Here is a 27698-nt window from a genome sequence, read left to right as displayed (position 1 = left end):
GTTCAGCACTGCGGGTAACAGCAAAAACTGGAAACAACTTTCATACCAACAACAGGAGACCAGTTGTGGTGTTTTCTCACGATAAAATGTTATGCGGTAATTATAATGTCTGAACTAAATGCACATGTATGAGTAAACCTCAAAAGCACGCTGAATGAAAAAGTTACACGTAAAACCAAGGGCGAGAGGATGCAATTTGATGTCGGTGTTCAGATATGTCTGGGAAAGAGATGGGGGGATGGAGCAGGGAAGGGTGTTTCAATTCAGTTATCTATCTTCTTTCTTTGGATACAAATTTGAAAAAAAATGAAAAAGAAAAAATGATCACACCCATTAAATCCGTAGATGGTGGTCACCTGGGTGTTTATTATTCTTTATGTGATGGAAATATTTCAACATTAAAAATATATAAAGTGCCAAAACCAGTTTGGTTCAGTGGTAGAGCGCCGGTATGTGAACTGAAAGGTCCCGGGTTCGATTCGGTCAAGGGCATGTACCTTGGTTGCGGGCACATCCCCAGTAGGGGGTGTGCAGGAGGCAGCTGGTCAATGATTCTATCTCATCGATGTTTCTGGCTCTCTATCTCTCTCCCTTCTTCTCTGTAAAAAATCAATAAAATATATTAAAAAATATATATATATATAAAGTATTTTAAAAATAATGAGCAGAGGGTCTCACCTCCAGCCTGGACAGGCGATCACAAGGCTGGACCAACACCAAGTGGGAACCTGAGCGCAGCCCACGCTGACCTCAGCCAGCCCCCCTGTCCTCACGCAGCTCTGGAGCCAGCGGGGAGCAGAGGCGCTGAGGCACCAGGTGCTGAGCCAGGAACAGGGGGACGGGAGGGGGGCAGGAAGGCTAACGGAGGCACACCCCTGGGACTGGCTGAAAAAACAATCTTGAGAAAATTGGTCCCTCGGCTGTTTAAAAGCACCGACTGACGTGAAGTGCAGATACAAGCGTGTCTGCGCTGTCAAAGGCAGGGCTACTCGCAGGCCACCACCACTCAGCAGCTGGAGCAAACTGCTCAGCTGCCAGCGCGGCCATCTCCATTCCGGTCTGCTCCCGAGTCCCGTCCGCTAGACGGATGGAGAGTGACAATGGCACCTGATGCTGCCCGGCCTGCAGTGTGCAGATGACGATTCCAAACGTACATAACTCTGTTCCACATCCTCCTCCACGTAAAACAAAGGCATCTTCGGAGGAAACACATTTTCTGGCTATTTCAAGTTGACTTCTGGGCGGCAATTTTCTACTTTAGCTTTACATTCCTATCTGATTTCCAGTCCAATGTCATAGTCTCCAGTACACTCTGCCTTATTGAAAGGAGAGAGTCTGATTTCCCTGTTTCTGAACTCCCTCTCTCCTGACACAGGGGGGCGCTGGGGAGCACTGCTCAGGGAGCACCTGCGAGGGCTCAGCTTCACTGCTCCGCTAGGAGAGGTGGGCCGTGACCAGGATAAATCCTGACGTTCGGGCTCTGTACATGTGAGCTCTCAACGGGATCAGACCAGGAAAGTAATTCAGGGAAAACAAAACCCCAAGAAATCACGTTCAACAACGTGCAGCTTGTAGCATTTCTGAAGGCAGGATCCTAACCTTGAGAAGGGAGGATAAACTTCAGTGTGGATATGTGCAATAGGGATGTGTCCTTATACAAAAGCGTAACCACGAGCTTTAATGAAAACCAAGGCTAAGAGAACAATGTTAACAAAATGCTCTACTTTCCACTGTTGATCTCTTACTCAGAGCACTGATCTCGCTACCTGTATTCCACGTGACACTGTTGTTGTATGTTACAAAAGAAACCATGGATGTGAAATAAATGAGGTGTTCAGCAGGGGTACGCACTGCAGAGAGCAAACTGTGTCTTAGGTGGAGAGGAATCTAGCCTGGTCCCCTCCCAGGCATTGGTTGAAAGCAAAAGCTACTGACCCATTAGCGCTGTGCTTATTGCTTTGTATATGCAGCAGCAGAAGCGCCAGCACTTGCTTTCAGTCCCACACTTTCAACCAAGTAGTCTTAGAGACTGAAAATGCTTTGGGTTAAGATTTAGCATGCGAGATCTTACTATAAGCACAATGATTAATGCTCTATTCGGTTTGGCCATTTTCAAAATTACTAAGACTGAGTTTTTTAAAAGAAAGGAATGGAGGTACTTTGGAAAGAAGGTTAGGAATTTTTTTTTTTTTTTAAATCGGTTGTACAGCAAAGGACCCTCAGAAGCTACAACCAATGAAAAAGAGTATCAGCATATCATTTTAACATGCACTTACAATGTTCTCTTTTTCTTCCTTATCATCATGGTTACTATTTTAGGGGCTGACTAGGCGCTGGTAAACACGGCGGCAGCCCTCCAATGGTGTGGGCATGGGCAGGCCACAGGCAAGACGTGGGTGGGCGGTGAACGTGGCCACCCCCAGGCCTTACGGCACATGTGTCAAACACAAGGCCCGCGGGCCAAATCCAGCCCTCCAGGCCTTGCAATGTCGCCCGCACCGCGCTGTCATCACTGCACTTCGCTGTCAGTTTATGACATTGTCAGTTTATGACTGTTCAGTAAACCATTCGGCCCGCGATTTAGGCTGGATTTTAGATTTTGGCCCCTTCTCTGATTGAGTCTGACACCCCTACCTTACGGCATCATTAGAGCTTGGAGAAGGGGAGGGAGAAGGGTCCCGTGAGCACAGCTCGGGGCATGGAGCGGCAGTTAGTCACAACAGCCGGGGTCGGGGGGTCTCAGTCTTTCAAAACGAGAGGTCCTGAGCTGCAGCCTGCCAGCTGGTGTGTGCCGCGTGGCTAACTCCACACCACGCACTGTCCCCGCAGTGGGACACTCCAAATGCAGTGTCTCCCCGCTGGCCCAGAGGCCTCACCACGGCAGTACAGTGACAGTGACCCGAGGCTGAGCGATCTTATTTCCTTCCTGAATGAACTCGACCAGGAATGAGAGAATAAAAGAATGAAACGTGACTCGAGAGACAAATTTAATCCTTTCCCGATTTTACTCAGGAATAGTCATGGAGAAGGTCATCAGTTTAAATTATTCACCTGAAATATGATCCTAATTTGGGAATAAGGCAAAAATAAATGTCTTACTTCCTAAAAAATCTCTTCCTTCTAGTTTCTGTACGATTTTATTAACTGTAAGCTAAGTAAGAGTCTATGGGGAAGGAGATTAAATTAAAATGGAATTGGTAAGAAAAATAGTAGTATACTAGTAAGAACTTAAATGGACTTAACTATCTCAGTTTTAAAGAAGTTTGCAAGTAGGAAATTTGTTATGTGCAAAAACTTGAACCATCTTGAGGAAATTCAAGTTTCTGACCAGCCCCACAAAAGACTTCAGCCGTAAAAGACATAAAAATCAGAATGTTCCCGTGTGAGGGAACAGGTGAAATAGTGTCTTTGTGCCTCTGGGTCCAATCACTTTAAAAACTTCAAGAACGGGAGAATCCAAGATGGCTGCTCGGGTAGGCACCTAACCGCAGCCGCACGCAACAATTTCAATAAAATACAACTAAAATATAAAATGGACATTACCCAGAACTACAGGAAAGTCGAATGACTGGAAATTCTACAACGAGCAGCAAGGAGAAAACCAGAAGGAAGCGCGGAGGAGCTGTAAAAGCCCAAGGTACGGAGACACGCGGTGCGCGTGGAGAGGACGGAGCCGGAGAGGAGGGAGGCCGAGTGCCTGGCTGGCGTTCCCTAGCGGGAAGGAGATAAAACTCTGACTGTGCTGGGCCCCGGGAAGGAGATAAAACTCTGCCCCGGGAAGGAGATAAAACTCTGACTGTGCTGGGCCCCTGACTGCTCTGAACACCAGTTCCACGCCAGACCCCGGGGACCCAGGCTCATCCATAGGGAGCTGGGCTGTAAGGCGGAACCCCAGGGAAGTGGCGAAAGGAGGTCCCTGCGGCGAGCACACTGCCTGCGCGCAGAGAAGGGACGGCCGGCTGTGCCGCGGGATTGCCCTGGCGGGAAGGAGACAGGGGCTCCAGACTGCTCTGAACGCCACCTCCAACTCCACTTCCAACTGAACTGAACCCCAGTTTCGGGCCCATTGCGGGAGAGCCTACACTGTTTGGTAGCAGGCGAAAATCGAGGGCACCTTTCTCTCAGAGGTGCTTACAACAAGTACTGAAGGACCCTGAGTCTCAGGAGTCGCATAGGGTGGGGCTGACGGAAGCCAAGGCTGTAGGCTCCACCCTGAAACTCCGCCCCATCAGAAAAGCTGCCTGCGAAAATGCCTAAACCAAATAGATCACAAACGAAAGAAATGGAGGACAAAAAGCGACTGGATATAGAGTTCAAAACCACACTTATAAGGTTTTTCAAGAGTATCCTAGAAAAGGCCGATAAAATAAATGAGACCTATGAGGATATGAAAAGGGATCAACAAGAAATAAAGAATACATTGTCTGAAATAAAAAATATTATGCAGAGTCCTAAAAACAGAATAGAAGATCGCAAGAATCAAGTCAAAGATTAGGAACATAAAGAGCCAGAAGACATTCCTCTGCAGAAGCTAGAAGGCAAGAGAATCCAGAAAATTGAAGATAATGTAAGAAACCTCTGGGACAACTTCAAACGATCCAACAGCAAAATCATGGGGGTCCCAGAAGATGAGAGAGAGCAAGATATCGAAAACATACTGAAAGAAATAGTGACAGAAAACTTCCCCCACCTGGAGAAAGAATTGGACTTACAAGTCCAGGAAGCACACAGAACTCCAAATAAGAGGAATCCAAAGAGGACCACACCAAGACAAATCATAATTAAAATTCCAAGAGCAAAGGACAAAGAGAGAATATTAAAAGCAGCAAGAGCTAAGAAGGTGGTTACCTATAAAGGAGCTCCTATACGATTGTCAGCTGATTTCTCAACAGAAACCATGCAGGCCAGACGGGAATGGCAAGAAATATTCAAGGTGATGAATAGCAAGAACCTACAGCCAAAAATACTCTACCCAGCAAAGCTATCACTCAGAATCGAAGGTCAGATAAAGAGCTTCACTAATAAAAAAAAGCTAAAGGAGTTCATCACCACCAAACCAGAATTATATGAATTGCTGAAGGGGGTTCTTTCAGAAGAGAAAGTAAATAAAGATAAAAATTATGAACAACAAATACCTAACTATCAACAAGTGAATCTAAAAACCAAGGAAATAAAAAAAAAAAAATCTGATGAACAATATTAACTGTTGAATATAATAGAATCAGAGGTATGGAAGGGGAGTGAACTGATGATTCTTGGGGAAAAGGGGACAGGGGAATGTGGGAAGAGACTGAACATAAACTGTGCACCTATGGATGAGGACAATGGGGATTGGGGAAAGGGCAGAGGGTGGGGTGGGAAGGGGGGGTAAAGGAACACTTGTAATAATATGAACAATAAAAATTTATTTAAAAACAAAACAAAACAAAAAAAAACTTCAAGAACGGGAACGGCAAGAGCTTGCTGCTTCCAAGAGTCCTGGCTGACAGGTGACAGAGCCTGCCTGCGGAGCCGCTGGCACAGGAGAGAAGTGCCCTCTCGTGTGAGACCAGAGCACAGGCCGCAGACATGCACAGCAGGTGCCCTAACGGGAGGCTCCCTGCACCACGTCATCTCCCAGAACCCTGTCTCCTGCCCGGAGCTGGCTGTCAGAGTCAGCATGACCCCATGAAAGCGTGACGTTATGACTGTGATACCGGGCAAAGGGAGAATCTGTAATTACACAAACGAGCGACTCTTAACTACCTCGTGAGGCTTTTAACGCATATCTCTTGGCCCCTCTGAAGGATTATTGCCATTTATGAAGGTCTTTTTCTCCTAACAAGTTTTTACTCATCAATGAAAATAAAATAAAAATGAGGCTATATTTTTAAATGAATTTCTTAGCTGTATGAGGTAAAAACTGGTTACTCAGAAGTGAAAAAACACTTAGATTTTAAAAATAAGCCAATACCACACTGTAATAAAACAGGCCAGCGATTTTCAACTGGTGTGCCGTGAGAACTTTCAGAACAAGCGATCCCTGACTCTTTAGTCACGGGCACTCTTTAGACACAGTTCCCTCTCTGCAGTGCGTACCCCTGCACTTTAGTCACGCCCACCCTGTACAATATTTCTAAATTGTAATCTATTGATAAAAGATTTCTTTTCTCGCCAAGACCGGTTTGGCTCAATGGATAGAGCGTTGGCTTGGGGACTGAAGGGTCCCGGGATCGATTCCGGTCAAGGGCATGTACCTTGGTTGCGGGCATATCCCCAGTAGGGGGTGTGCAAGAGGCAGCTGATCGATGACTCTCTCTCATCGATGTTTCTAACTCTCTATCTCTCTCCCTTCCTCTCTGTACAAAATCAATAAAATTAAAAAAAAAAAAAAAAAAAGATTTCTTTTCTCTTAGATTGCCAGATTAAAAAGAATTGACAACAGCCAAATAATAATAGCTGACCAATGTGAATAAACCAAAATTACACCTATTTTTTTGGTCAGATCGGCAAAAAATATAATACATTTATATTGGTAACTAGAGGCCCAGTGCATAAAATTCGTGCATGGGGTATTTGTATGTGTCCCTCAGCCCAGCCAGCACCCTCTCCATCTGGGACATCCCTCTCACAATTCAGGACTGCTGGCTCCCTATCGCTCGCCTGCCTGCCTGCCTGATTGCCCCTAACCACTTCTGCCTGCCAGCCTGATCACCTCCTAACCACTCCCCTGCGAGCCTGATTAATACCTAACTGCTCACATTTTGGCCCTATTGTCCCTAACTGCCCTCCCCTGTCTGCCTGGTCACATCTAACTACCCTCCCCTGCCGGCCTGGTCACCCCTAACTGCTCTCCCCTGCAGGCCTGGTCTCCCGCAACTGCCCTCCTCTGCTGGTCTGGTCACCCCTAACTGCCCACAACTTCCCTCCCCTGCAGGCCATCTTGTGTCCACATGGGGGCAGCTATCTTGTGTTTTGGAGTGATGGTCAATTTGCATATTACTCTTTTATTAGATAGGATTAGTTTACTTGTGCCATGTGATGAAAAAAAGGTTGAAAAGCGCTAAAATAGAATAATAATTACCATACTAGCTTTATTGAGCTGTATGCTCTTAAAGTAAAAATAAATTCCAGAGATCAAACAAAATCAAGTTACTTTTGTATATAAAAAATTCAAAACAAATAAAAATATTGCAATAATATTTTGAGATGGCACCAATTAAGCATACTAAAAAGTTAAACTATGCCATGTACAATAATAGCCTGATTTTAAAAAAAAAGAATATATATAGGTGAAGTTGAAAAACTACCACTTCATTTTCCAAAAGCATGTTTCTTATAAAGACAAGGACCAAAGTTTGGTAAATATGAATATACTCATGACAAAAATGTTTTCAATATCAAAGTTTAAAATAAATTTCTTTTTAAAGAGATTCTATTAGAAACTAATATTTAATCAGATTAAGAAATTATAATATTTCATTTTCAGGGAGGGGTAGCAGGTGTAATGGGGGAATAGGACACATATATAACACTGTAATCAATAAAGAAATTTAAAAAAATATTTCATTTCCTTTCTAGATAGCTATCACTATAATAATATCCCACAAGAGGTTTAACAGTAAGATTAAGAACACAATACTACTTACATGTTTTCTTTATCAAAGTGTTCATTATCTCCAACAAACTGATTTTCAAGTTATTAATTTTATCTATAATTAAATGTTTACTTGTACATTTCTAATTAATGGTTTACTAGTACATTTCTAATTAATGGTTGATTCTATCCACCAAAAAGTAAGAAATTTTACTAAACTTTCATAATATACTAAATGACTATATGTCAGGATTTACAGAGAGCCTAAATTTAATTTTAATAATTAATTGGCAATGATTCAGATATAATATGGCAGCAAAGCAATTAAAGCACATTAGTTATTTTGACCTTCAAAACAAATATAATCATTAATATAGTTAAACCATGGAAGTTAAAAATTGTTATTAAAAATATTAATGTAAGCAATAAATTAATGTGAGCATTAAATATAAGCAATAACTTGAATTAATAATGCAGGAAAAGCTAATAAATATGATACAATCAGCAGCAGAGATCTTGCAATTCAATAATTGGGTTTATAACTATACAAAGGATGATTTTAAAAAGGGATACTAGAAAGCAATAAAAACCTAATGTTAATTGAACAGTGTATTTTTATATTATCCAAAGAAAGATCTTGAAAACAAAGTTTAACTGAATAGTATAAGCAATTCACTTAATATTTCTAAATTGTAATCTATTGATAAAAATAAATAAGAAGTATCTTTTTATAAATGTGTTTTTTTTCTATTTTTTGGTCAATGAATTCTTTTTTTTCTACATAAAAATACTTTCAGTAGCCGAAACCAGTTTGGCTCAGTGGTAGAGTGTCAGTCTGCGGACTGAAAGGTCCCAGGTTCGATTCCGGTCAAAGGCATGTACATTGGTTGTGGGCACATCCCTGATAGGGGGTGTGCAAGAGGCAGCTGGTCGATGTTTCTCTCTCATCGATGTTTCTAGCTCTCTATCTCTCTACCTTCCTCTCTGTAAAAAATCAATAAAATATATTCAAAAAATACTTTAAGTAGTTATTCTGATTACTTGGCATTAGAAACATTTTCTATACTCCAATGTGTTTTTACTTACTGCTTTATGTTTGGGGGAGGGAAAAAAACAATGCAGAAAAACTGAGTATCAGCAATATTGTCCACAATGCATAACAATGTCATGTAAAAAGTCCATAATGTTTCCTGAATCTGTAAGGATTTCTCTAAAAAATAACCCACAATACATTTATTTAGAGTAGTTCAATAAAATGGAAAGTGGTCCCCCTCCCCCAGACCCAATCTGATTTTTAGATGACCCACTAAGCAAGAATTCCTCAAGTTATGCATATGGTCCTCTGATCTTCTAAGAACAACTAAAACTACGCATCTTGACTACGTACCAATGGCCTTTTCTACTCCAAAATTAATTACAGATTTGAGCAAATACAAAGAAAACTGGTTTTTTAAAGTAAAAGTCTGATATGGATCTGACATAGATCTAACATGTGGTTTCATATCGGTAAATATAAAATTCTAAGTGAGAAAAAAAAATTCAATTTTTATCCATTTTTTTTTTAATCTTTTAGCAGCTAGAAATATTTTGGAAACAAAGTGGCAGGTAATCTATTTTTATTTATTATTCAGGAACAGTTTATAATCTCAAACTTTTATTGATGTAATTATTTCTATTAAGCTTATGATTAACAGTATTATAGAAATACTCACTAAATCATTTGCACAACAGTAAATATAGTATTTTATCATTCTAAAATAATTACTGAAGGTTACAACTAGTAAGAATAATCTTACTAGTTAACAAATAATGTACTTGTTTCTCTTTATGAAAACTTCCCAGGTTATTTTCAATATATTGATGTGAACATCTATTCTGGAGAATTTATAAACTACGAGAAGCCTGTTGCATGATATTCGTGCAAGAACAGGCCTTCCTTCCCCAGCTTCACTCCCAGCCGCCCAGCGCGGCCTGGGAGCCGGCATATCCCCGCTCCTACCGGGACCCAGCATGTCCCCGCACCCCGGCCACCCGGGAGCCGGCATAGCCCCCTTCTGTCTGGAACACCACTCCATAGCTCCCTCTGCTGCCCGCCTCCCCTCAGAGCAGGCTTCACAACCACTGCGAGCCTGCATATGCAAATTAACCTCTATCTTTGTTGGGTTAATTTGCATACTCACTCTGATCGGCTGTGGGTGTAGCAGAGTGATGGTTAATTTGCATGTTTCTCTTTTATCGGATGTTGTAAAAAAAAAAAAAATGTAACAGAAAGTGAAGTCACATGTTGGCTATTTATAACCACTTTTTCCCATAACAAAGAAGACACCTTATAATTTTAGCAGTGTGCTACAGAAATTTATATGAGCATTCCTAAAGCTTTGCGGCCAAAGCCAAAGGAAAAAAGAAGACACAGAGGAGCAGGGAGCAGCGGAGCAGCAGCACAGAGCATGCACGCGAGGTGACGACATCACAAAGCGTGAGCACGGGTGCAGCCACAGGTGGGGGTGGGAGGGGGGGTGCACACCGCGCACGGGGGTCTCTTACACGTCGGCCTCTGCTAGCTGGAGTACAGGACGGAGAGCGCTTCAACAAAGAGAGGAGAAGACTGCACGTTACACACAGTACACACGTGACTCCCAATGACTACGCTGTCTTAGCACACAGAGTGTATAAACATACATATACAGACACTTCAGATAAATTGAAAGGAATGGATTCTCCAGGGAAAACTGGAGGGCAGGACAGGAAGGAAATTGCCGCGCGGACGAGGTCTGAGAGTGACGCTGTTTTCACTGGATCTGCACGGACAGTGACCCCCGAAGGACCCTTCACCCAGCGACGGCCATCTCCTCCGGGAGGAGCAGGGAGGACGCATCTGCCCGGGACGCGGGCGGTGGGTGCCCAGGAGCTGCTGTTCCTCCCTGCGGCACCGGATGGAGGCCACTCCACTGCGTCCCGAAGGGCCGGCGGCAGAGTCAGAGCCGGCAGATCCAGACAGGGTTTGTCTACTAGCCCAGCCGGTCTGAAGTCTGAGTGCCACATTCAAACCTGGCTCTGTCTCTCCGTTATCCTTCCTGGACGAACCGTCTCGCCCTACCTCCCCACATCAAACATGGACAACTAAGATCTAGTCTCTCCCCTCTGTTCCTTAATGGTAACAGCTAATATTCACCATGTGTGTCATAGATAGAGGTATTTTACCAAGTACCTTACATATATGAGCTCTTAACTCTCACAGAATTTAATGTAGGTAAGATGATCCCCATTTTCAATACAAAGAAGAGGGATTAGCTTGCCACAGGCCACAAAACTGTACGTGGCGGAGCTGGGATTCAAGCTTTCGCATCCCACTCCTCAGAAACGGTCACAACTACCGGCCATGCTTCCGAGCCTCTCAAGTCACTTACCAAGTTTTGGAAAATGAAATACTAAGCTTCTTAAATATGAACCACCTCTGCTCAGGCCATTTGCTATCTTCACTTCAACCTCACACTTTGAGGCTGACAGATAAAGGAGGCATGGCAGGTCCCAGGCTGGCGTAAGAGAGCCAACCATCACAATGTGACAAACGCGATGACAGAGACAGGGAAGTCTGCATGGACCTGGAGGAGAGCTGTGCCAGGCTCCATGGGACCAGAGCAGGGACTTTACAAACTGCGTCGGTGGGAGTTAGAAGATTTCAGAGAAAACAAGAATAAGAAACTTCTCTAGAGGCAGGTGCATATAATTAGCATCAGACACAACGACTTCATCGGTCTGGGCATAAAGAACAATCCAGGTCTGTTTTATTCCTTAAAAATTCAGATGCTTAAGAGGAAGGAATCTGTAGAATTGAATGTTAAACTAAATATCCTGGATGCTGAACTCAAGCATGCCAAAGACTGAATACCATTATTCAAACACCCTCTCCTACGGCTCTGAGGACAAACTGAATGATAATTCTGGGAAGGCTGGTCACAGTTATAAACTATAAAGAGAAACAAGAGGTTCATGCCATAAAATACAAATAAAAAACACACGGTATTTTTTAACAGGAGCTTCCTGATGGCCGTTGCCTGACAGGTGAAAATTCCTTTCCCCTGTAATGTGATTCCATAATCCCAAAGGAAGGGTTAGTGGCTCATACTGGCTGAGACTGGAAGGCTGAGGGTGAAGAAAACTGAACTGATGGACAAGTAAGAAGCTAAAGAGAACACAGGAAAACTGGGAAAGGAGTCTATTAAGAATCAGGACATAATAACCGATAGTACTGAGGGCATGACATACATCTTTATATATATATACATATATACACTCACACACACACACACATATATATATATATATATATATATATATATATATATATATATATATATTATTGATTTTTTAGAGGAAGAGAGAGGGACAGAGAGAAACATCGATGAGAGAGAATCATCGATCAGCTGCCTCCTGCACACCCCCCACTGGGGATGTGCCCGCAACCAAGGCACATGCCCCTGACCGGAATCGAACCCAGGACCTTTCAGTCCGCAGGCCGACGCTCTATCCACTGAGCCAAACCGGCCTCGGCATGACATACATCTTTAAAAACATTCTCCAACAACCAATGAGCAAAGGAAGGCTAGACACCCTGCTCCAGACACCTAGCAGCAGCAGAGCAGACTGAGACCACGTGGTGCTTAGCCAGGAGCTGGTAGGAGAGCACTCAGGAAGCAAATGAGGGGAAACCCCTGCCTCTCAGATCTCAGGGCTGGAGCCTGAACCATAACGTCCCTCCTCTTTCTTTGTAGCAGTCCCTTGGCACTGCTTTAAAAGCTGGTTCACGTTTGAACGGCGTTTATGCTGAGCAACAGCAGGGGAGGGTCAGCAGGGCCCTCCGGAGGAACAGGGAGCAGGAAAGGGACTCGGCACGTGGTGGTGGAGGAGGGGCATTGAGAGCAGAGACAAGAGAGGGCCGGAGGTGTGCACTGTGGCTCCTCTGTGAGAGGCTGCCCTATGTGCCAGACGTGACTCCTATGGTTTACACGCAAAGATTTTTGTGGCCAAGGGGATGGAGAGGAGTGTGTCAGGAAGAAAAATGAAAATGCTTTCCTAGTGGAAAGAACAATTTAAATAATTTATTCAAACCTCCAAATCTTTTAAAGATGAACTAGTGGCCTGGTGCATGGATTCATGCACATTAAAAGGAAATTAATTAGAAGAAAGATTCGTGAGTAATTACGTCACTGTATATAAAATAGTATATATATTATAATATAGCATTATAAAATTGAAACATGCGTGGGATTGGCGCCAGCGAGAGCTTTATTTGTATTGCATGTGCATGAGTCAACATTTATTTTTAAGTTGCTAATGCGCATCATATGTACTGGTTGGTCCATCGGATGGACAGACGGATGTACAGTTGGCCACTTGGCCTTTTATATATTTCTATCTATCTATCTATCTATCTATCTATCTATCTATCTATCTAGATATGGACGATCTCTGTGTGGAAATATTGAGTATTTTCAGACAGTAAAATGTACACCAGATTATAACATGAAATACTATTGTACATCAAAAGAGTTCTTCTTTTATGACACTGTAGAATTAATTAGAATAATTATCTGACTTAAGAATAATAAAATACCAGGTAGTTTCCATTTAGAGTGCAAAAGTGCATACTTTGATATAAATATTTCAAAGATATAAAAAAAAATCACTTTAAAGATAAGTTAAAAAATCTAGATCAAGAATTTCCTGTAGTAGAAATATTCTTTTGAATATAGTAATTATATTTAACAAAATGCAAAAATGAAACATTTAAAGAATTTCCTCTGGTTTATAAAACAGCTATGTACAACATTTAAATTTCAACCAGTTTTATTTCCTAGTTTCTGGAAAGACTGAATGTTTAACAGAATAATAAAAATACTTCATGACAGGGATTACTATGCCTTTTAATGTTGAATAAGGAGAATATATATGTCAGGTATTTCTGTAAAGGGAACGAAGAATAAACATTAGGGAACTTCTAAATTATTAAATGTATACAATTTAGGAGAGAAAATGATAATGCAGTCAATTTATAGTGCAATAGAACCCACTAAACTAAAATCACTTTGCACATTAGAAGAGAAATTCTGTCAGCTTTAAAAATTGATTTGTACTCAATTACTATGCTACTAGAAAACCTACAGAAAGATTTAAAATAAAACTTGTCACTTTTGCCGAAGCCGGTTTGGCTCAGTGGTAGAGCGTCGGTCTGCGGACTGAAAGGTCCCAGGTTCGATTCCGGTCAAGGGCATGTACATTGGTTGCAGGCACATCCCCAGTAGGGGGTGCGCAAGAGGCAGCTGGTCGATGTTTCTCTCTCATCGATGTTTCTAGCTCTCTATCTCTCTCCCTTCCTCTCTGTAAAAAATCAATAAAATATATTTTAAAAAAAAACAAACAAAAAACAAAAAAAAACTTGTCACTTTTTCTGATTATACCACCAGAGGTTTACTTTTAAGTAACAGGGAAATTAAATAGAGTACTGAAAAGGGAAGGAGAATATGACATAGAAATCACCATGAAAAATAAAAATGAGCAGTTATTTATATATATATAGTTCTGTACATATTGTGACAATAATTAAATAAGCATTCCAGTTTTTAGAACTATTGCAAAGAATGAAAATATACAGATTCTTTGATGGCCAAAGAATTTTTCAAAGTACATTTTAATTATGTTTAATAATGATAAACTCTTTATTATATTTAAGATAAGAAACAAATTATGACCCACAAATAAAGTATCAAGTGAAATATTTCTAAAACTGACTACATTAAACAAATTCTTCAAATCAATTCACTGATCTCTTTTACTGAAGGATTCATTGGTTTGAAAATCAGACTTACGTCATCCAAAAAATCAATCAGAGAAGATGAGGAAGAAGAAAAGGAATCCTATTTAACGAATACAGCAATAAAAAAAAAATAGAAAATATGGATGAAGCAATTTAGTAAGAACAAATAATAAATCAAAAAATTTGTAAAACAATTGAAAGGCAAATGACATTAATTCAAATAAATAAATGAAAAAAGCAGTCACTGTCAGTTTCCCAAGAAACTTAGAAATTCATTAATTACTCTTTAAAGAGTGATTCTTTATCCCTTTCCCAAAGAAATGAAATATTGTTCATATACTGTGCCCAAAATGTAACAAAATGAAGCTCTGGGCAAATTGACCATCGGATTCAGTGTGAGCGTGCTCAAGGTGACACTAAACGAGAGAAAACCTCTGTCCTAACAGTTCCCACGGAGTATAACGGAGGAGGCGGGACTCAGCTGCTCACTGTCTCCCGCACTAGAATGGTACTTTCACAGAGACGTAGGATTACTCGTTAAATAAAGATACCATCACGATCTTGAATTTTCTGAGGCTAAAATATACTTTATAAAGATTTTTCAGCAAAAATTTAAGTACCGAAGAATGATAAAGAGCCATATAATCACTGTTTCATTAATATGGAATCTGCCTGATACATGCTATGTAATAGTTTTTTAAAAAGCATTCCAATTGCATACTCCTGAAAAACTGCATTAATTTGGAACCGGAACCAGCCTGCCCTATAGTGAACTTGGACATTTCCAACTGCTTTTTACTCTAGCCCTACACTTGGGAGAAAGAGAAGAGTCAACATCACTTCAAAAGTCAAGACGTGTTCTGCACTTACTGTTTCTCAGGGGAAGAGATGGAACTGCTTTTAAACCTTTCATGTTTTCTTAAATATAAAAGTGACTGCAGTCTCCATAAGAATGCTTTACAATAGTTACGAGTGTAGGTCCTCTGATGTGGGATGCAATAACAGTTTATTACAAGCAAACTTTAAATGACAAAGTGACTTTCAAACTGACCCAGAGAAAATGTGAAAAGCTGAGTACTTACTTCAAAGTGATCCAGAGCATCGGTAGGCGTATTCAAAAATGCCAAGAAAGAGTGCTGTGAGTCTCGGTGCTCTACACCTAGAAGACAGCAGCGACCCTCCTTAAGCTAGAACAAACCAGTTTTCATGGACAGCCTCTCCTGCCCGAGTCTGTTAGAAGCTGTTCGCAAACCACTGTGCTTAAGCAGTCAATATTAACCCCGCACATCTAAAAAACCAGATTTCACAACTGTTTTTTGAATATCACTTAATAGTTAAATTATATCATTCTCCATGAAGCACTTGTTTCTTAAATTTCTTTCTTTTCCCATATAGTACATTATTAAAAACACATTAATTTTTTTGGTAGATTTGAGAGATTTTTCAATAGAAAGACCTGATTATGTCTGATTTTTCTAAGATAATTTATCACCAAACAAGGTTTCTGTTTTGAAATATTCTTAGCAAACATATAGTATGCATTAACAAATAATCTTTTATAAGAAAACAATGCAGTGATAAAACAAATGTATTTAGTTATGGAATAAACTTTGGTCAATCTGATTGCAGGTATTGTTTTGTTGACAGAAAGAATGAATAACTCTTGGCTATGGCATTAACTTTAAATGCATAATTTCCAAAATAACCTTTAAAACATACATAAATTTATAAATATTTAAAAAAAAGAATAAGTACATATTTTTATTTTCATATTCTCAAGAACTGACATCAACTAATTTGTGTGCTTTTCAGATTACTCTCTAATAATATATTGTAGTTCCCAGATAAGGCAGCACGTTCAGAAATTCACTGTCAAATAAATATTTACTGAGAGCTATTATGTGCCATCCATCTAGACGCTGGGGATATAATAGTAAATTAAGCAGAAAAAAAGAACATTGCCCTCATTATGTAAATATTACATACTACTGCTTAAGTAGTATAGTACATTAGTTACAATATACAGTAAGATTTTATTATTCTACAATGTTCAAAATCTAAATAAAAAGTTATAGGCTCACATTTCCAAAACAGAGCAATGTGAAAAACGGAGCTTTTTCTTTCGCAAGTTTGGTCAATTCTAAAAACAATGAGTCCACACCCTCTGTGTGTCACAGTAAGTCGTCCTCTCACTGGCCTTTGTCTATGTAACTGTCTCAGGGCCATGCCCTGCCCTCCTTCCCTTCCCTTCCCGCTCCGGAGAATACAGTTCCCTCTCTTCTCCCTGTCTGAAGAGCTCTGCTTGACTCTCATGTCAGCGTGATGCCTTCCACAGCCAAGCTCCTAATTCACTTTTCTGAGTTCCTGCTCTCCTGTCCACTAGGAAATCCAATCAGCCCACTTTACTGCACATGTACGACTTTTAGTGGCCTTTCACGCTAACCCCTTTAATGTGATTCCCTTCTTCTCCCACAACTCCAAGCAGATGCAGACACACCACTATTTCACATCAGCGAGTGCCAGGGACTGGGAAGTGCAGGGAAGCACTCGACATAACACAGAGCCCACTAGCTGGGTGGGATTCGGTCAGGAATACTGACTTTGTCAGGAAAACAGATCTCTTGTTACTGCGTAGAAGAGACCCTTGTCATTAAAACATCCTGAATTTCTTTTTATTAATTTTTTACTTCTGAATGCCCACATTATGAAAAGAAAAGTTTAAGAAGTTCGTGTAAGACAGCTACCAAACACTGTGCTACTTTTCACATTAACAGAAAAAAATGCCCAAATAATTAATGTTCTAAGAAAATGGAAAGGAATCCTGGGAAATTCCTCAGGGCAAGCCATTTAAGAGCCCAACATGGAAGACGACACCAAAATGCCAAAATAATTTTAACTCTGATTTGCTCTCTTAATACTGGATTAGATTAAACGTTAGTTATTTCAGACATTCTTTCTTTAACTACTCTGGGAGAAGAATAGAAAGTATAAGATAACTTTTTCCAATCACAAAAATATTATGCGTGAAGTAGGCACTGAAAAAATGGTTAAACTTACGACAGGGTGAGTTCTATTAAAATCAAATCTCTAAACAATGTATATTAAGTAAAACAAAAAGACTCAGAGTATCTACCAAATATGTAGATACACACACACACACACACACACACACACTTAACTATAAATAGATACCAACAGCCATATGGGGATGCCAGACTGCTAGGTGAACACCTATCCCATAAGCTGGTCCTTGTGTAACAAACATACATTCATAGCAGAACATTAAGTCCTGATTGATGCAAAAACATGCCCATACCCTTTTCGGATCTAAGCTCTTCGGTGTCCTTGATCAGCTGTTCGATTTCTGATAGCAGTTCCAAGTTCTTCTTCTCCGCATCTTTTAGTTTACTTAAAAAAGAGGAAAAAGGGGAAATGTCATTATTTTTGCTGTTGGTTAGTGAGCCATCATTGGACCTATTTGGTTTGAATGCTGTCAGTCACGCTATATCAGGGAAAGGCAAACAGCCAGGAGCACGTCCAGTGTCATCTACTCTCGCGTGAGTAACGTTTTCCTGGCACACAGCTAGACTCCCTGGTTACACGCTGTTTGTGGCGTTCCTGGCACCGCCGCAGAGTTGAGTAGACAGACTAGCTGGTCCCAAAATATTTACCATTTGGCCTTTTCTAGAAAAAGTTGCTGACCCGAGTTAAATATTAACCTTTGAAATGTCATAAAATAAAAAGTTAAATTTTGAATTGTTAGACTTTTTTCATAGAGAACCATGAAAAGAGCATGTATATGTTTATAATTTTCTGCCTGACTCATATTCCTGGTTTATGAACAAACTATGTCCAAGGCATAAGAAGACACTCAGTTGTTCCACATTACAGCATGAGAGGAACACTCCATGGCTGTTTCCTTTAACTGCCGACATCTTTGAGTCCCAGTATGGATTCCAGCTGAGGATGGGTGCCCGTCTCCTGCCTGCAGTCCTACGGCCCCCTCAGCCCTCTCCTCGCTGCTCAGTCTCAGAGGCGGGCCTGGCCTGTTACTTCCAAGAAAAGAAGCAGGAGCTTCCCACACTGACTCCCATCGCTATGGCTGCTGCTGTCTCCTCTCTCTGCTTGGCTTTCTCTGTGTTCTGAGAGCGGGAGCTGTTTCTTTGGTCCTAACCCATGTTTTCAGGGGTTTGTCCTCCTTGGCGATGTTCTGGAGGCACAGCCTGAGGTTCAGTTCGGCTTTCCCCACCCTCTCTCCACCTTCCCAGGAGCGGAGGCGCCTGTCCTGTGAGTGCAGTTGGAGGCAGCACACACTGGAGCTGGAGGTGCTCCCATCCAAAGGCGATGGCTGAGCTCACTGTATATTTTCTCTGTCAGAATTCCTGACCAAATATTGAAGGTTTCCAAGGATAGTTTTGGATTCTCTTCACTTTAAAAGTGGTTTCTTTTGCAGTTTACTCCAGGGCATTAAAGAGAGTGTCCAGGAAATGGCCGTGAACCTAAGAGGGGAAACTGGGTGCATCACACTGGCTGGCGGTCCTCCCTCCCACAGTTGGCACTAAGGCAAGGACGGGAGGGCCTGCACGGTGTCTCATTCCTGCCCTGTGCCAGGACTCTGGACTTCCTGTCTCTGAGCCCAGAGCTTGGCTGGGGCCAACCAGGTTTCTGCTCTGAAGCAGCCAGTGACCTGGGCCCACGTCTGGACCTGTGTGTGTGTGTGTGTTGTTGTTGTTGTTATTGTTCTTTAACTTTAAGCAGGACTTGGCACAAGGCTATTTACATATATTATGATCTTTTCATGGATTTTAATGTTCTCTCTTTGACAGCAAAGAGAGCTAACTTTAAGCTCCTACTATGTACCACCCCACTCTCCGCATTTAACATGCAATCCAGATGCCGAACTCTTCCTCTTGATGTGTGTATGTGTGTGTGTATGTGTGTGTTTGGCGTGGAGAGGGGGGGTTACAGTGATCTGTGCGGTCAACCCTCCTGGTAGCCAGCTGGACCTCTGCACACGGTTCTCTTTGCAGCCCCACTCTCCACACTAACGGGGCCACTGATGGGATAAAAGTTCTATTCTTCACTCCGGAGTCCTAAGGAAGGCTCCGTCAGTTCTTTACTTCAAACCCATCTCGATGGAGCCCCCGTCCTCCAGCACGGTGGGCGGCCTGCCCGGCTCCCCGGCCAGGCAGAGGCACGGTCCTCAGCTGGAGGCGGCCAGGGGGTGGGGAGGACCAGCCTCTCCCTCATCCTGTGAAAAGCCCCGCCCCTCCCCCCCGACCTGTTCTCTTCTGACTTAACAGCTCTTTGTGCTGGGATCTATTCATCTTCTCCAGAAAAGCGTTTTCTTTTTTCCATTTCCAACTCACACTAGCACGTTTAAGCAAAGCACTCTTAATTTATATCTAATGATTTATAACAAGACTTTATCATTCAACGGGGCTGCCATTTATCTGGCCTTTGAGTTTATTCAAAACATTAATGACCACAGTTTAGAGACTAAGGCTTCACACCATTCCACACTGAACTTATGGGGCCATATTTCTTTTCAGGACTGAACCCTTTGGAGCCTCCAAAAGGAATTTTTTAAAATGTTGATTTGTAAGAACTTTTTTATTGTTCCTCTATGTCACCTATGCTAACTTGCTCTTGAACCATGTTTATATCCAATCAATTATGATTTTCATTTGACCATATACATATCCAGAGTACAAATTTCTCTACTGTTGTCATAAGAACTGAGGGAATGTATTCATTAGCTAACTTTCCCAGAGATTGTGGAGATATACTTGTTTTTACGCCCATAAAAGAAAATGAACAATAATTAAAATATATTATATCATTATGAAATTTACCATCAGCAGAATCTTCATCTGTAAAAGACTTATGGCCAGAATTTTCAGATGACTGTATTTTGTTCTGACTACATGTTGCATTCTTATGTTAATATGATGTTCTTGAACATGAGAGAAGTGGGGAATTAATGGAACAAAGAATGAAATTAAAGTTTACAAATAAGGGGAAGGGTAAATAATTGGAACTATTCATTCCACTTTACGGGCAAGCCCAAGGAAAGAAGGCTGTATTAAAATTCCACCACCACATACAAGGTTTGAGAGCATCTAGTCATGCTCAAGCCTTCCTAACCACTTCCGGGTCATCATCCCTTTAAAAGAACATGTGACTTCTCTCCCAATCCCTTTGGACCGATGAGGAAGCTACTGCAGCAGGACTGTGTTATTCGCCTTACCATTCTGTTATGATGTTCGATGCTTTAACCTTATTCAGCTCTTCTTGGATGGCCTGTTTGGCTCTTATTTCTGCATCCAGAGCTGACTGCAGCTCTAGTCTAGCTGACATATCCAGTTTCGCAAAACGCCGCATTTTCCAGGGCATATCCTAGGAGATAATATGACTGTTTTTAGTTCTATTCTATTTTTTACATTCAAATTTAGTAATCCAAGTCAAGTTGGAAACTACTTAAAAGTATTATCTTTCTCTAATAACAAAATAGAATAAACACATTGCTTGTGAAGACATATTTTTCATTAAATTCAGAAATAACTGTAGACTCAAAAATAATTTTTTTTTTTTTTACAGTTATTGTCAATACTAACTAGCTATGCAAATTATAGTTAAGCAGCTATGTGTTAAAATTTCCTAAACTGGAAAAGACTTGGTCTAACTGATTTCTCATGAAAAACTTTAGTTGGCTGAAGCCAAGACAAACTGACAGAAGCATTCAGGTTCATGACGGTGTTTCTGAGCTACCCCCGCCTCCACTGCAGCACGTCTCTGTGCAGAACGGCAGCTTACTGTTGCTCGTGCCCCCAAGCTGGAATTCCTTAAAGCTTCCAGCTCTTCCGTCATTTTGGAAGCCAAGGCCTGAAGGTACCCCCTCGCATCCTTTTCATCGCTGACCCTGAAATACACACAGAACGACAGAGAGAAAGAAAGCGTAGCATTAAACAAAAAGAAAAACGTAAGGGAGTTTTATATTACTTTAAAGCATCAAAGAAATAAGTGAAAAGTGACAGAAATTTAAACATGTGCTCTAATACCTTCTTTCAAAAGTCCTACCCTAGTACCACTACATGTCAGCCGGGGGGAAATGTCCACTGAACAAATTAAAATCACCTCCTGGAATTCATCCAGAGTGAGCTATGTCCAAAACCCCCCACAAAGCCACATGCAAGGGTACTCACCACTGAATGATTTCTGTGATCTGGGCTTCCCAATGTGCAACGGATTCTTTCTTGTCTGCTAGGTCTTTCATTTCTTCTTCCAGCTGCCGGTTGCGTACACTGAGGTTCTCATACAGAGCCGTAAGCTAAAAGGCGTCAAGACACATGTGACTTTCAGAGACAGGAACTCAAGGTACTCAGGTGCCTCTTGTTAAATCTTAAATTCACCATATTCCACTCGAAAACACGTGTCTTGTTGATCCCGCATTAACCCTCTGGTCACAGGTTTGGAAACATCTATTCCTCTCTGAATTCTCCATCTGCCTTTGCTTTTCCCCTTTTCTCCCTGAACTGAATGGATGCTGTTTGTGAACATTCTTCGTTTGCCTGAAGAACTCCGCAATTCCGCCAGAAACAATGTCTCTCTCTCTTTTTTCTTATTTTTGGTCTGAAAATGTCTCTGTCATCCTTTTGTTTTTAAAATTCTTTGTTGAAAGCATTACGTATGTCTCCTTCTTCCCCCACTGACCTTGCCCTGGCCGTTCCCACCCCTCCCCCAGCACATGCCCTCAACCCCCTACGGTAGGGGTGTCGAACTCAATCAGAGAAGGGGCCAAAATCTAAAATCCAGCCTAAATCGCGGGCTGAATGGTTTACTGAACAGTCATAAACTGACAATGTCATAAACTGACAGCGGAGTGCAGTGATGACAGCGCGGTGCGGGCCACATTGCAAGGCCTGGAGGGCTGGATTTGGCCCGCGGGCCTTGTGTTTGACACATGTGCCCTACGGTCTGTGTCCATCCTTTATGCTTATACGCATGCATGCGGGTCCTTTGGTTGGTATCTCACCCCCCTCTCCACCTTCCCTCTGAAGTTGATCTGTTCGATGCTTCTATTCATCCTCTTTTTTTATTTATTTTTTATTTTTTTAAAATATATTTTATTGATTTTGCACAGAGAGGAAGCGAGAGAGATAGAGAGTTAGAAACATCGATGAGGGAGAGTCATCGATCAGCTGTCTCTTGCACACCCCCCACTGGGGATATGCCCGCAACCGAGGTACATGCCCTTGACCAGAATCGAACCCGGGACCCTTCAGTCCCCAAGCCGACGCTCTATCCATTGAGCCAAACCAGTCCCAGCTCATCCTCTTTTTTTAAAAAAAAAAGTGTAAGAATTACAAGCTTATAGAAGAATGGATGTATAGCATAAGTGACTTCCTATGAGCCCATCACCCATGCTCAACAATTAACCACATTCAACAATGTCAATGCTAATTCATTTGTACTCGTTTTCTTACCCATCCTCCTGTATTATTTTGAAGCAAGTACCAGACATCATATTTTATCTGTATAATTTCTATGAATAGACAGCTCTAGAAAACAGGTTCTCATTAAATAGAACCACAATATTATCATATTTAACAAATTTAACAAGTTTCTTGATATCATCACATAGGTAGCTAACTGTTCAAAAAGTTATCCCAAAATATCAAAAAAAAAAAACTTAACAGTTTGTTAAAAACAGTAAACATAGCTTAATGAGGTTTTGGGATCTTTCAAGTCTTTTATTTATAGGTTCCTAGCTTAGTCCACTCAGGCTGCTAAAACAGAATATCAGAAACTGGATTAAACTTTTTTCAGACTATAGGAATACTTCCTACAATAGTCATCTGCAGAAAGACACTGGGGAGTAACGAGGCAGCCAGTACTTTACTGAGCCAACCCATTAACGTGGTATCCCTCCACTGGGTTCGACATTCCTTAATCTCAGCAGCACTTGGCAGCTGTCTTCCTCTGGTTAATTCCAAGAGCTGTGAAACGATTGTTTTGGTAAGTGTGTACTTTGTTTTTAAAATTCTTTGTTTAAATATTACATATGTCTCCTTCTTCCCCCACTGACCTTGCCCTGGTCGTTCCCACTCATTTCTTCACCTCTTCATGTTAGCAGAGCCAGAAGCCCACCAGCTGCTTCTGAGAATGTTTTCTGCAGATGCAGTCTTCACTAATTCTCACAACACATTTATTTTATTTTATTATTATTACCATTGCTTTTGACAGCCCTTCCAACTAATTTGTGGTTGGGGTTTCGGTGGGAGATTTGTAAGAGAAGAAAATTCAGATTTTGCACTGCCCAGTTACAATAGTTACAAGGTATTTTAAATAGATATACTCAGAAAAAAAGTATCTATTCCTTGTTACTAATAAAAGCACGAACTCTGGAACCAGACTATGGACTTCAGAAAAGTAGCTTGATCTCCCTTTGCCTCAGTATCCTCATGTATAAAATGTGATACCTTAGAGAGGCATTGGGAGAATTAAATTATTCAAATAAAGTAACTCAGAAGAGGACTGGCACATAGTCATTTTATCTAAGTATCAGTTCGTTTTGTATGGAAATTTACTATTTGTACTTTAATGTATCTGGCTCATAATAATTATAAGACTACACAGAAATATGGAAAATGCTCATAACATTTTAAGTGAAAAGGCAGATTAAAAATACAATGTACGTATGACTGCATTTATGTAGTAACTAGAGGCCTGATGCACGAAATTTGTACAAGGGGCTTAGCCCTCGCAGCCGCAGTGGCTGCCTGGGCCCTCACAGACCCAGCTTTGTCCAGAAGGTCGTTCAGCTGACTGGTCTAATTAGCATATTATGCTTTTATTATTATAGACTGGTGGCCCAGTGCATGAAACTCGTGCATGGGGCGGGGGTTCCCCTCAGCCCAGCACGCACCCTCTCCAAATGGGGATCCCTTGGGGGATGTCCGACCTCTGGTTTAGGCCCGGTCCCTGTGGGACATCCCTCTCGCAATTTGGGACCACTGGCTCCTAACCTGCCTGCATGCCTGATCGCCCCTACCTGCCCTCCCCTGCCAACCTGATCCTGCCTTCAACTGCCTCTGCCTGCCTAATCGCCCCTAACTGCCCTCTCCTGCCGGCCTGATTGCCCCTAATGGCCTCTGCCTCTGCACCCACCACTGTGGCTTTGTCCGGAAGGAAGTCAGATGTCTGGAAGATGGCCAGTCGACCTGGTCTAATTATCATACTACCCTTTAAGTAGTATAGATAAGATTATATAGGATAGGATTGCTTAAATGGGAGAGGGAGGAAGCCTTTTTTCAGCAGGAGGAGATGCTCTTGGCAGACAAAAATCCATAATCCTTATATCTGGAATGATAGCCAGCCAAATGCACTATACTGCCAAACCTGTCATTAAAAATTTGAACCACTTTCTTACACCAAACAGCTGTTGCCCTTATAACCCCTCCTTAGCTCCCACCTTAGGTTCTGCCTTTGAAGTTCACCCAGATTAGGTTCTGAATGGTTGGTTTCTATGCCAGTCAGCGTCTCTGGGCCTATCAATGGGCCTGATCAGAGAGGTGGGGCTGACCAGCAGCCGAACCAGAGGCCCGAGAGAAAGAGAGGTGCAGCTGCTGGCCAGGCCCAGAGTGAGAGAGGCAAGGGCTGATCAATAGCTGCCACAGAGGCTATGGATCAGACCCTGCTTTTCTCTCCCAAGGCCTCTCTCCAGGCCTGATCCACAACCCCCTCAGCAGTCAGTGCTGGACCCAGGCTCCCACAGCCGAGGCAGTCAGTGCTGGGTCACCACAGCAACCCAGCACTGACTTCCCGTTGGTCGAGCCTTGTTGTTGTGGATGTTACGGACCTTGGATTTTTATATATTAGGATGTGTATACAAACAAAACTTGAAAAGAACAGTTGTGTTGTGATGATGACATCATGGGTTCCTTTCATGTTGAACATTTTCCACATATTTTGTAATTTTGCTTTTATGTAAAATAAAAACAAGATGCAAATGATATGTTTTCTTGCTAGAAACCATTTACTTTTACTCCATGGAATTCATGACTAATTTTATTTGCAATAAGTTAATAAAAAGTGAAACTTGCAGACTTCTGGAAATATCAACTTTTTTTCCTACTTTCTTTTTATCTTTGGAGTTTAAAAATGTGAATGTGAGAGTGTACTAGTTATAAAAGTTATTTAAGTTTCAAAATTAACATAATAATTGCTTTTTGGCTTTTATATCTAAAATACTGTGTGTGTGTGTGTGTGTGTGTGTGTGTATGTTTGCAAGGTAAAATCTCTTTATTGGCTCCATCTACACCTGGACCAGAGATGGCTCTAAATCCAGGGGGCTTCTGATTGGGGGTCTGTGGACAGTCAGAGGGGGCAGCTTCAGTGCTGAAGGTGGAAGGCTCTGCAGCCCACACATGCAACAGCAGCGCCTGCTTGCTGAAGCTTAGACCTTGGCCTGGCCGGTGAAGACAAGAACAAAAACACGTTTCTAGAATCACACGTATCTGGAAGTCAGCACTGATGCTGAGCAGCGGCACCATGAAGGCTGAGAGCAGTGAGCACGGAGGTCCAGGCGTGCGGGATGATCCTCAGGGCCATCTGGTGGCAGGCCCAGCTCCGGAGGGCCATGCCCCGGGCTTGCTGTAGCATGTCCCCCTGTTCCCTGCCAGCACTGCCATGTCCTGCAGGTCAAGCACAGCAGCCCGCCTTCACCCACAGCCTGCACAGCTGCATCGCACCGATCCGCCTCCCACTGGTGCTGGTGCATCAGCATCCAGGCATCTGCTTGGTCAGGCTGTGCCAGGTGGGCCACCTCGGTGAGCTGCACGTCATGGCAGTGAGATCCACAGCTCGGGCAGAGGCGTCGTTGGCAACCATGGACTGGAGCCCAGGCACCTCGGGCAGAGTGGAACGAAGACCTGAGGCTGCGAGGCTCTCCAGTGCCCGCAGGCCTTCCTCTCTGATCTCCGCAGCGGCCGCTCCAGGCCAGTTTCCGGGCCGGGTCTGCCCCCTTTCCACAGAGCCTTGTCCTCCCCTACCTCCGACAGGCCCACCACCACCTCTTGCACCTCCTTTTCACCGGCACCTTGACCTGGACTCCTCTGGCCCCAGATGAACGCGAGCCAACTCGGTGATCACAGCACACGTCAGATCCGGCTGAACTCCCGCGCTGGGGTGGGCGGCTTTGTTGGCGCTGGGGAAGGCGATCACCTGGGCGATCACAGTTGTCACCTGGGTTTCAGGTGGGCGCCCTGTGCCCCAGGGCACCATGCCGGTCTCCACTGTGGTGGAAATGCAGGCCCTTGGCGCTGCCCTCCATAAGCTGAGCACTACAGAGCCCGCCGCACCGGAGATCAGGCTCAGCAGAGGGGTCCTCGTATGGGACATCCACGGTAGCCTGTGCCCGCCACGCCTGCTCTCCCAGAACTGAGAACCGAGTGAGCATCGGTCACATTTTCCGGGTTAAGACCTGGGCGCCGCCATGTACTGCTAAGAGGAAGTTTAGACCTGGGGCCTAAAGTGCTGCTAAGAGAAAGTTCAGCTCCCCGAGGCTGGCTTCCCAGGGAACAGCTGGGGCAGCAGCCAGGCTGAGCGACCCCACTCATGCACAAATTCGTGCACTAGGCCTCTAGAATATTATAGTTGTCAAAACTTCTCGTTTGACCTAATTGTTCCTGCTCTTACTAAAGGCCAGCCTTAACTTTTTATTCTTTAGTTACCCCTCATGGAGAAAATACTCAATTCACACTGAACCAGAAAATGAGGAAATGGAAAGAAACAGTGAAGATGTACAGCTAGGTGACTGAGAGTTAAACAGAAAAAGCTAAAGCTGAATAAAAGGAGCAAAAGTGGACAAGTTAAAAAAGAAGCAAAAACCCAAACTTTCCTTATTTCTGCAGGAGCAAATATATCCTTGCTCTCAATAGTCATTAAACGCTCGCCTACAATATGAATTTGATCTCAATGTGCTACTCATCCTTCCTCACAACTTTCAATTTAGCAAGAAAGGGAATGTTGTATTTTTATAAATTTAGGAGATAGGTTTTTATTTTTACCTTTCAGGTCTCACCAGAATCAAGAGTATTGTTTTAAAACTATCTCTAAATATGTATTTTGTGTAAAATCAGCAGAACTTTATAGTTAATAATGAAATAAAACCAAGGAATGAATATAAGATTTGACCTATATTCAATAAGATTATTTTTCAACACAAATTTTCTTCAACTATAATATCATCCTTTGCTAGGTAATCTGCTTAAGACTCTACATGAATTGGACAAAAAGAGCTTAATT

The 27698-nt window shown here is 42.3% G+C and overlaps 2 protein-coding genes and 1 long non-coding RNA gene across 13 annotated transcripts in view; all 3 read right to left on the bottom strand.

Moving 5' to 3' along the window:
- CDC42BPA (CDC42 binding protein kinase alpha) overlaps positions 1-27698 on the bottom strand; it is a 182350-nt gene that overhangs the window by 30063 nt on the left and 124589 nt on the right. For 4 of the 11 annotated variants that reach the window (XM_084868828.1, XM_084868829.1, XM_084868833.1 and 1 more), the window contains 5 exons: positions 21596-21720; positions 21207-21312; positions 20641-20789; positions 17707-17798; positions 15473-15549 (listed from right to left, as the gene is read on the bottom strand). In XM_084868828.1, the coding sequence (XP_084724954.1) occupies positions 15473-15549; positions 17707-17798; positions 20641-20789; positions 21207-21312; positions 21596-21720 (549 nt within the window). Of the gene's footprint in view, positions 1-10120; positions 10160-14442; positions 14493-15472; positions 15550-17706; positions 17799-20640; positions 20790-21206; positions 21313-21595; positions 21721-27698 lie in introns of all 11 variants that reach the window. The other 7 variants (XM_084868837.1, XM_084868835.1, XM_084868827.1 and 4 more) reach the window with 5 other exon arrangements.
- Positions 475-6038, bottom strand: LOC311614270. The gene is made up of 3 exons (XR_014793610.1): positions 5437-6038; positions 2635-3438; positions 475-2425 (listed from the first exon to the last, which is right to left on the bottom strand). It is a non-coding gene; the product is annotated as an uncharacterized lncRNA (long non-coding RNA).
- On the bottom strand, positions 25849-26675 carry TRMT1 (tRNA methyltransferase 1; the record flags this gene model as incomplete). The annotated part of the gene is given in 12 exon segments (XM_084868506.1): positions 25849-25893; positions 25897-25899; positions 25903-25905; positions 25907-25950; positions 25953-25979; positions 25982-26035; positions 26038-26086; positions 26092-26240; positions 26243-26422; positions 26425-26484; positions 26487-26516; positions 26519-26675. Coding segments are annotated over 12 exon segments (801 nt in total).

This window comes from Pipistrellus hanaki (assembly GCF_964339955.1).
Source record: "Pipistrellus hanaki genome assembly, chromosome: 20".
Classification (NCBI taxonomy): domain Eukaryota; kingdom Metazoa; phylum Chordata; class Mammalia; order Chiroptera; family Vespertilionidae; genus Pipistrellus; species Pipistrellus hanaki.
The sequence above is the reverse complement of the archived record's forward strand: the minus strand, read 5'-3'. Positions and strand labels throughout refer to the sequence as shown.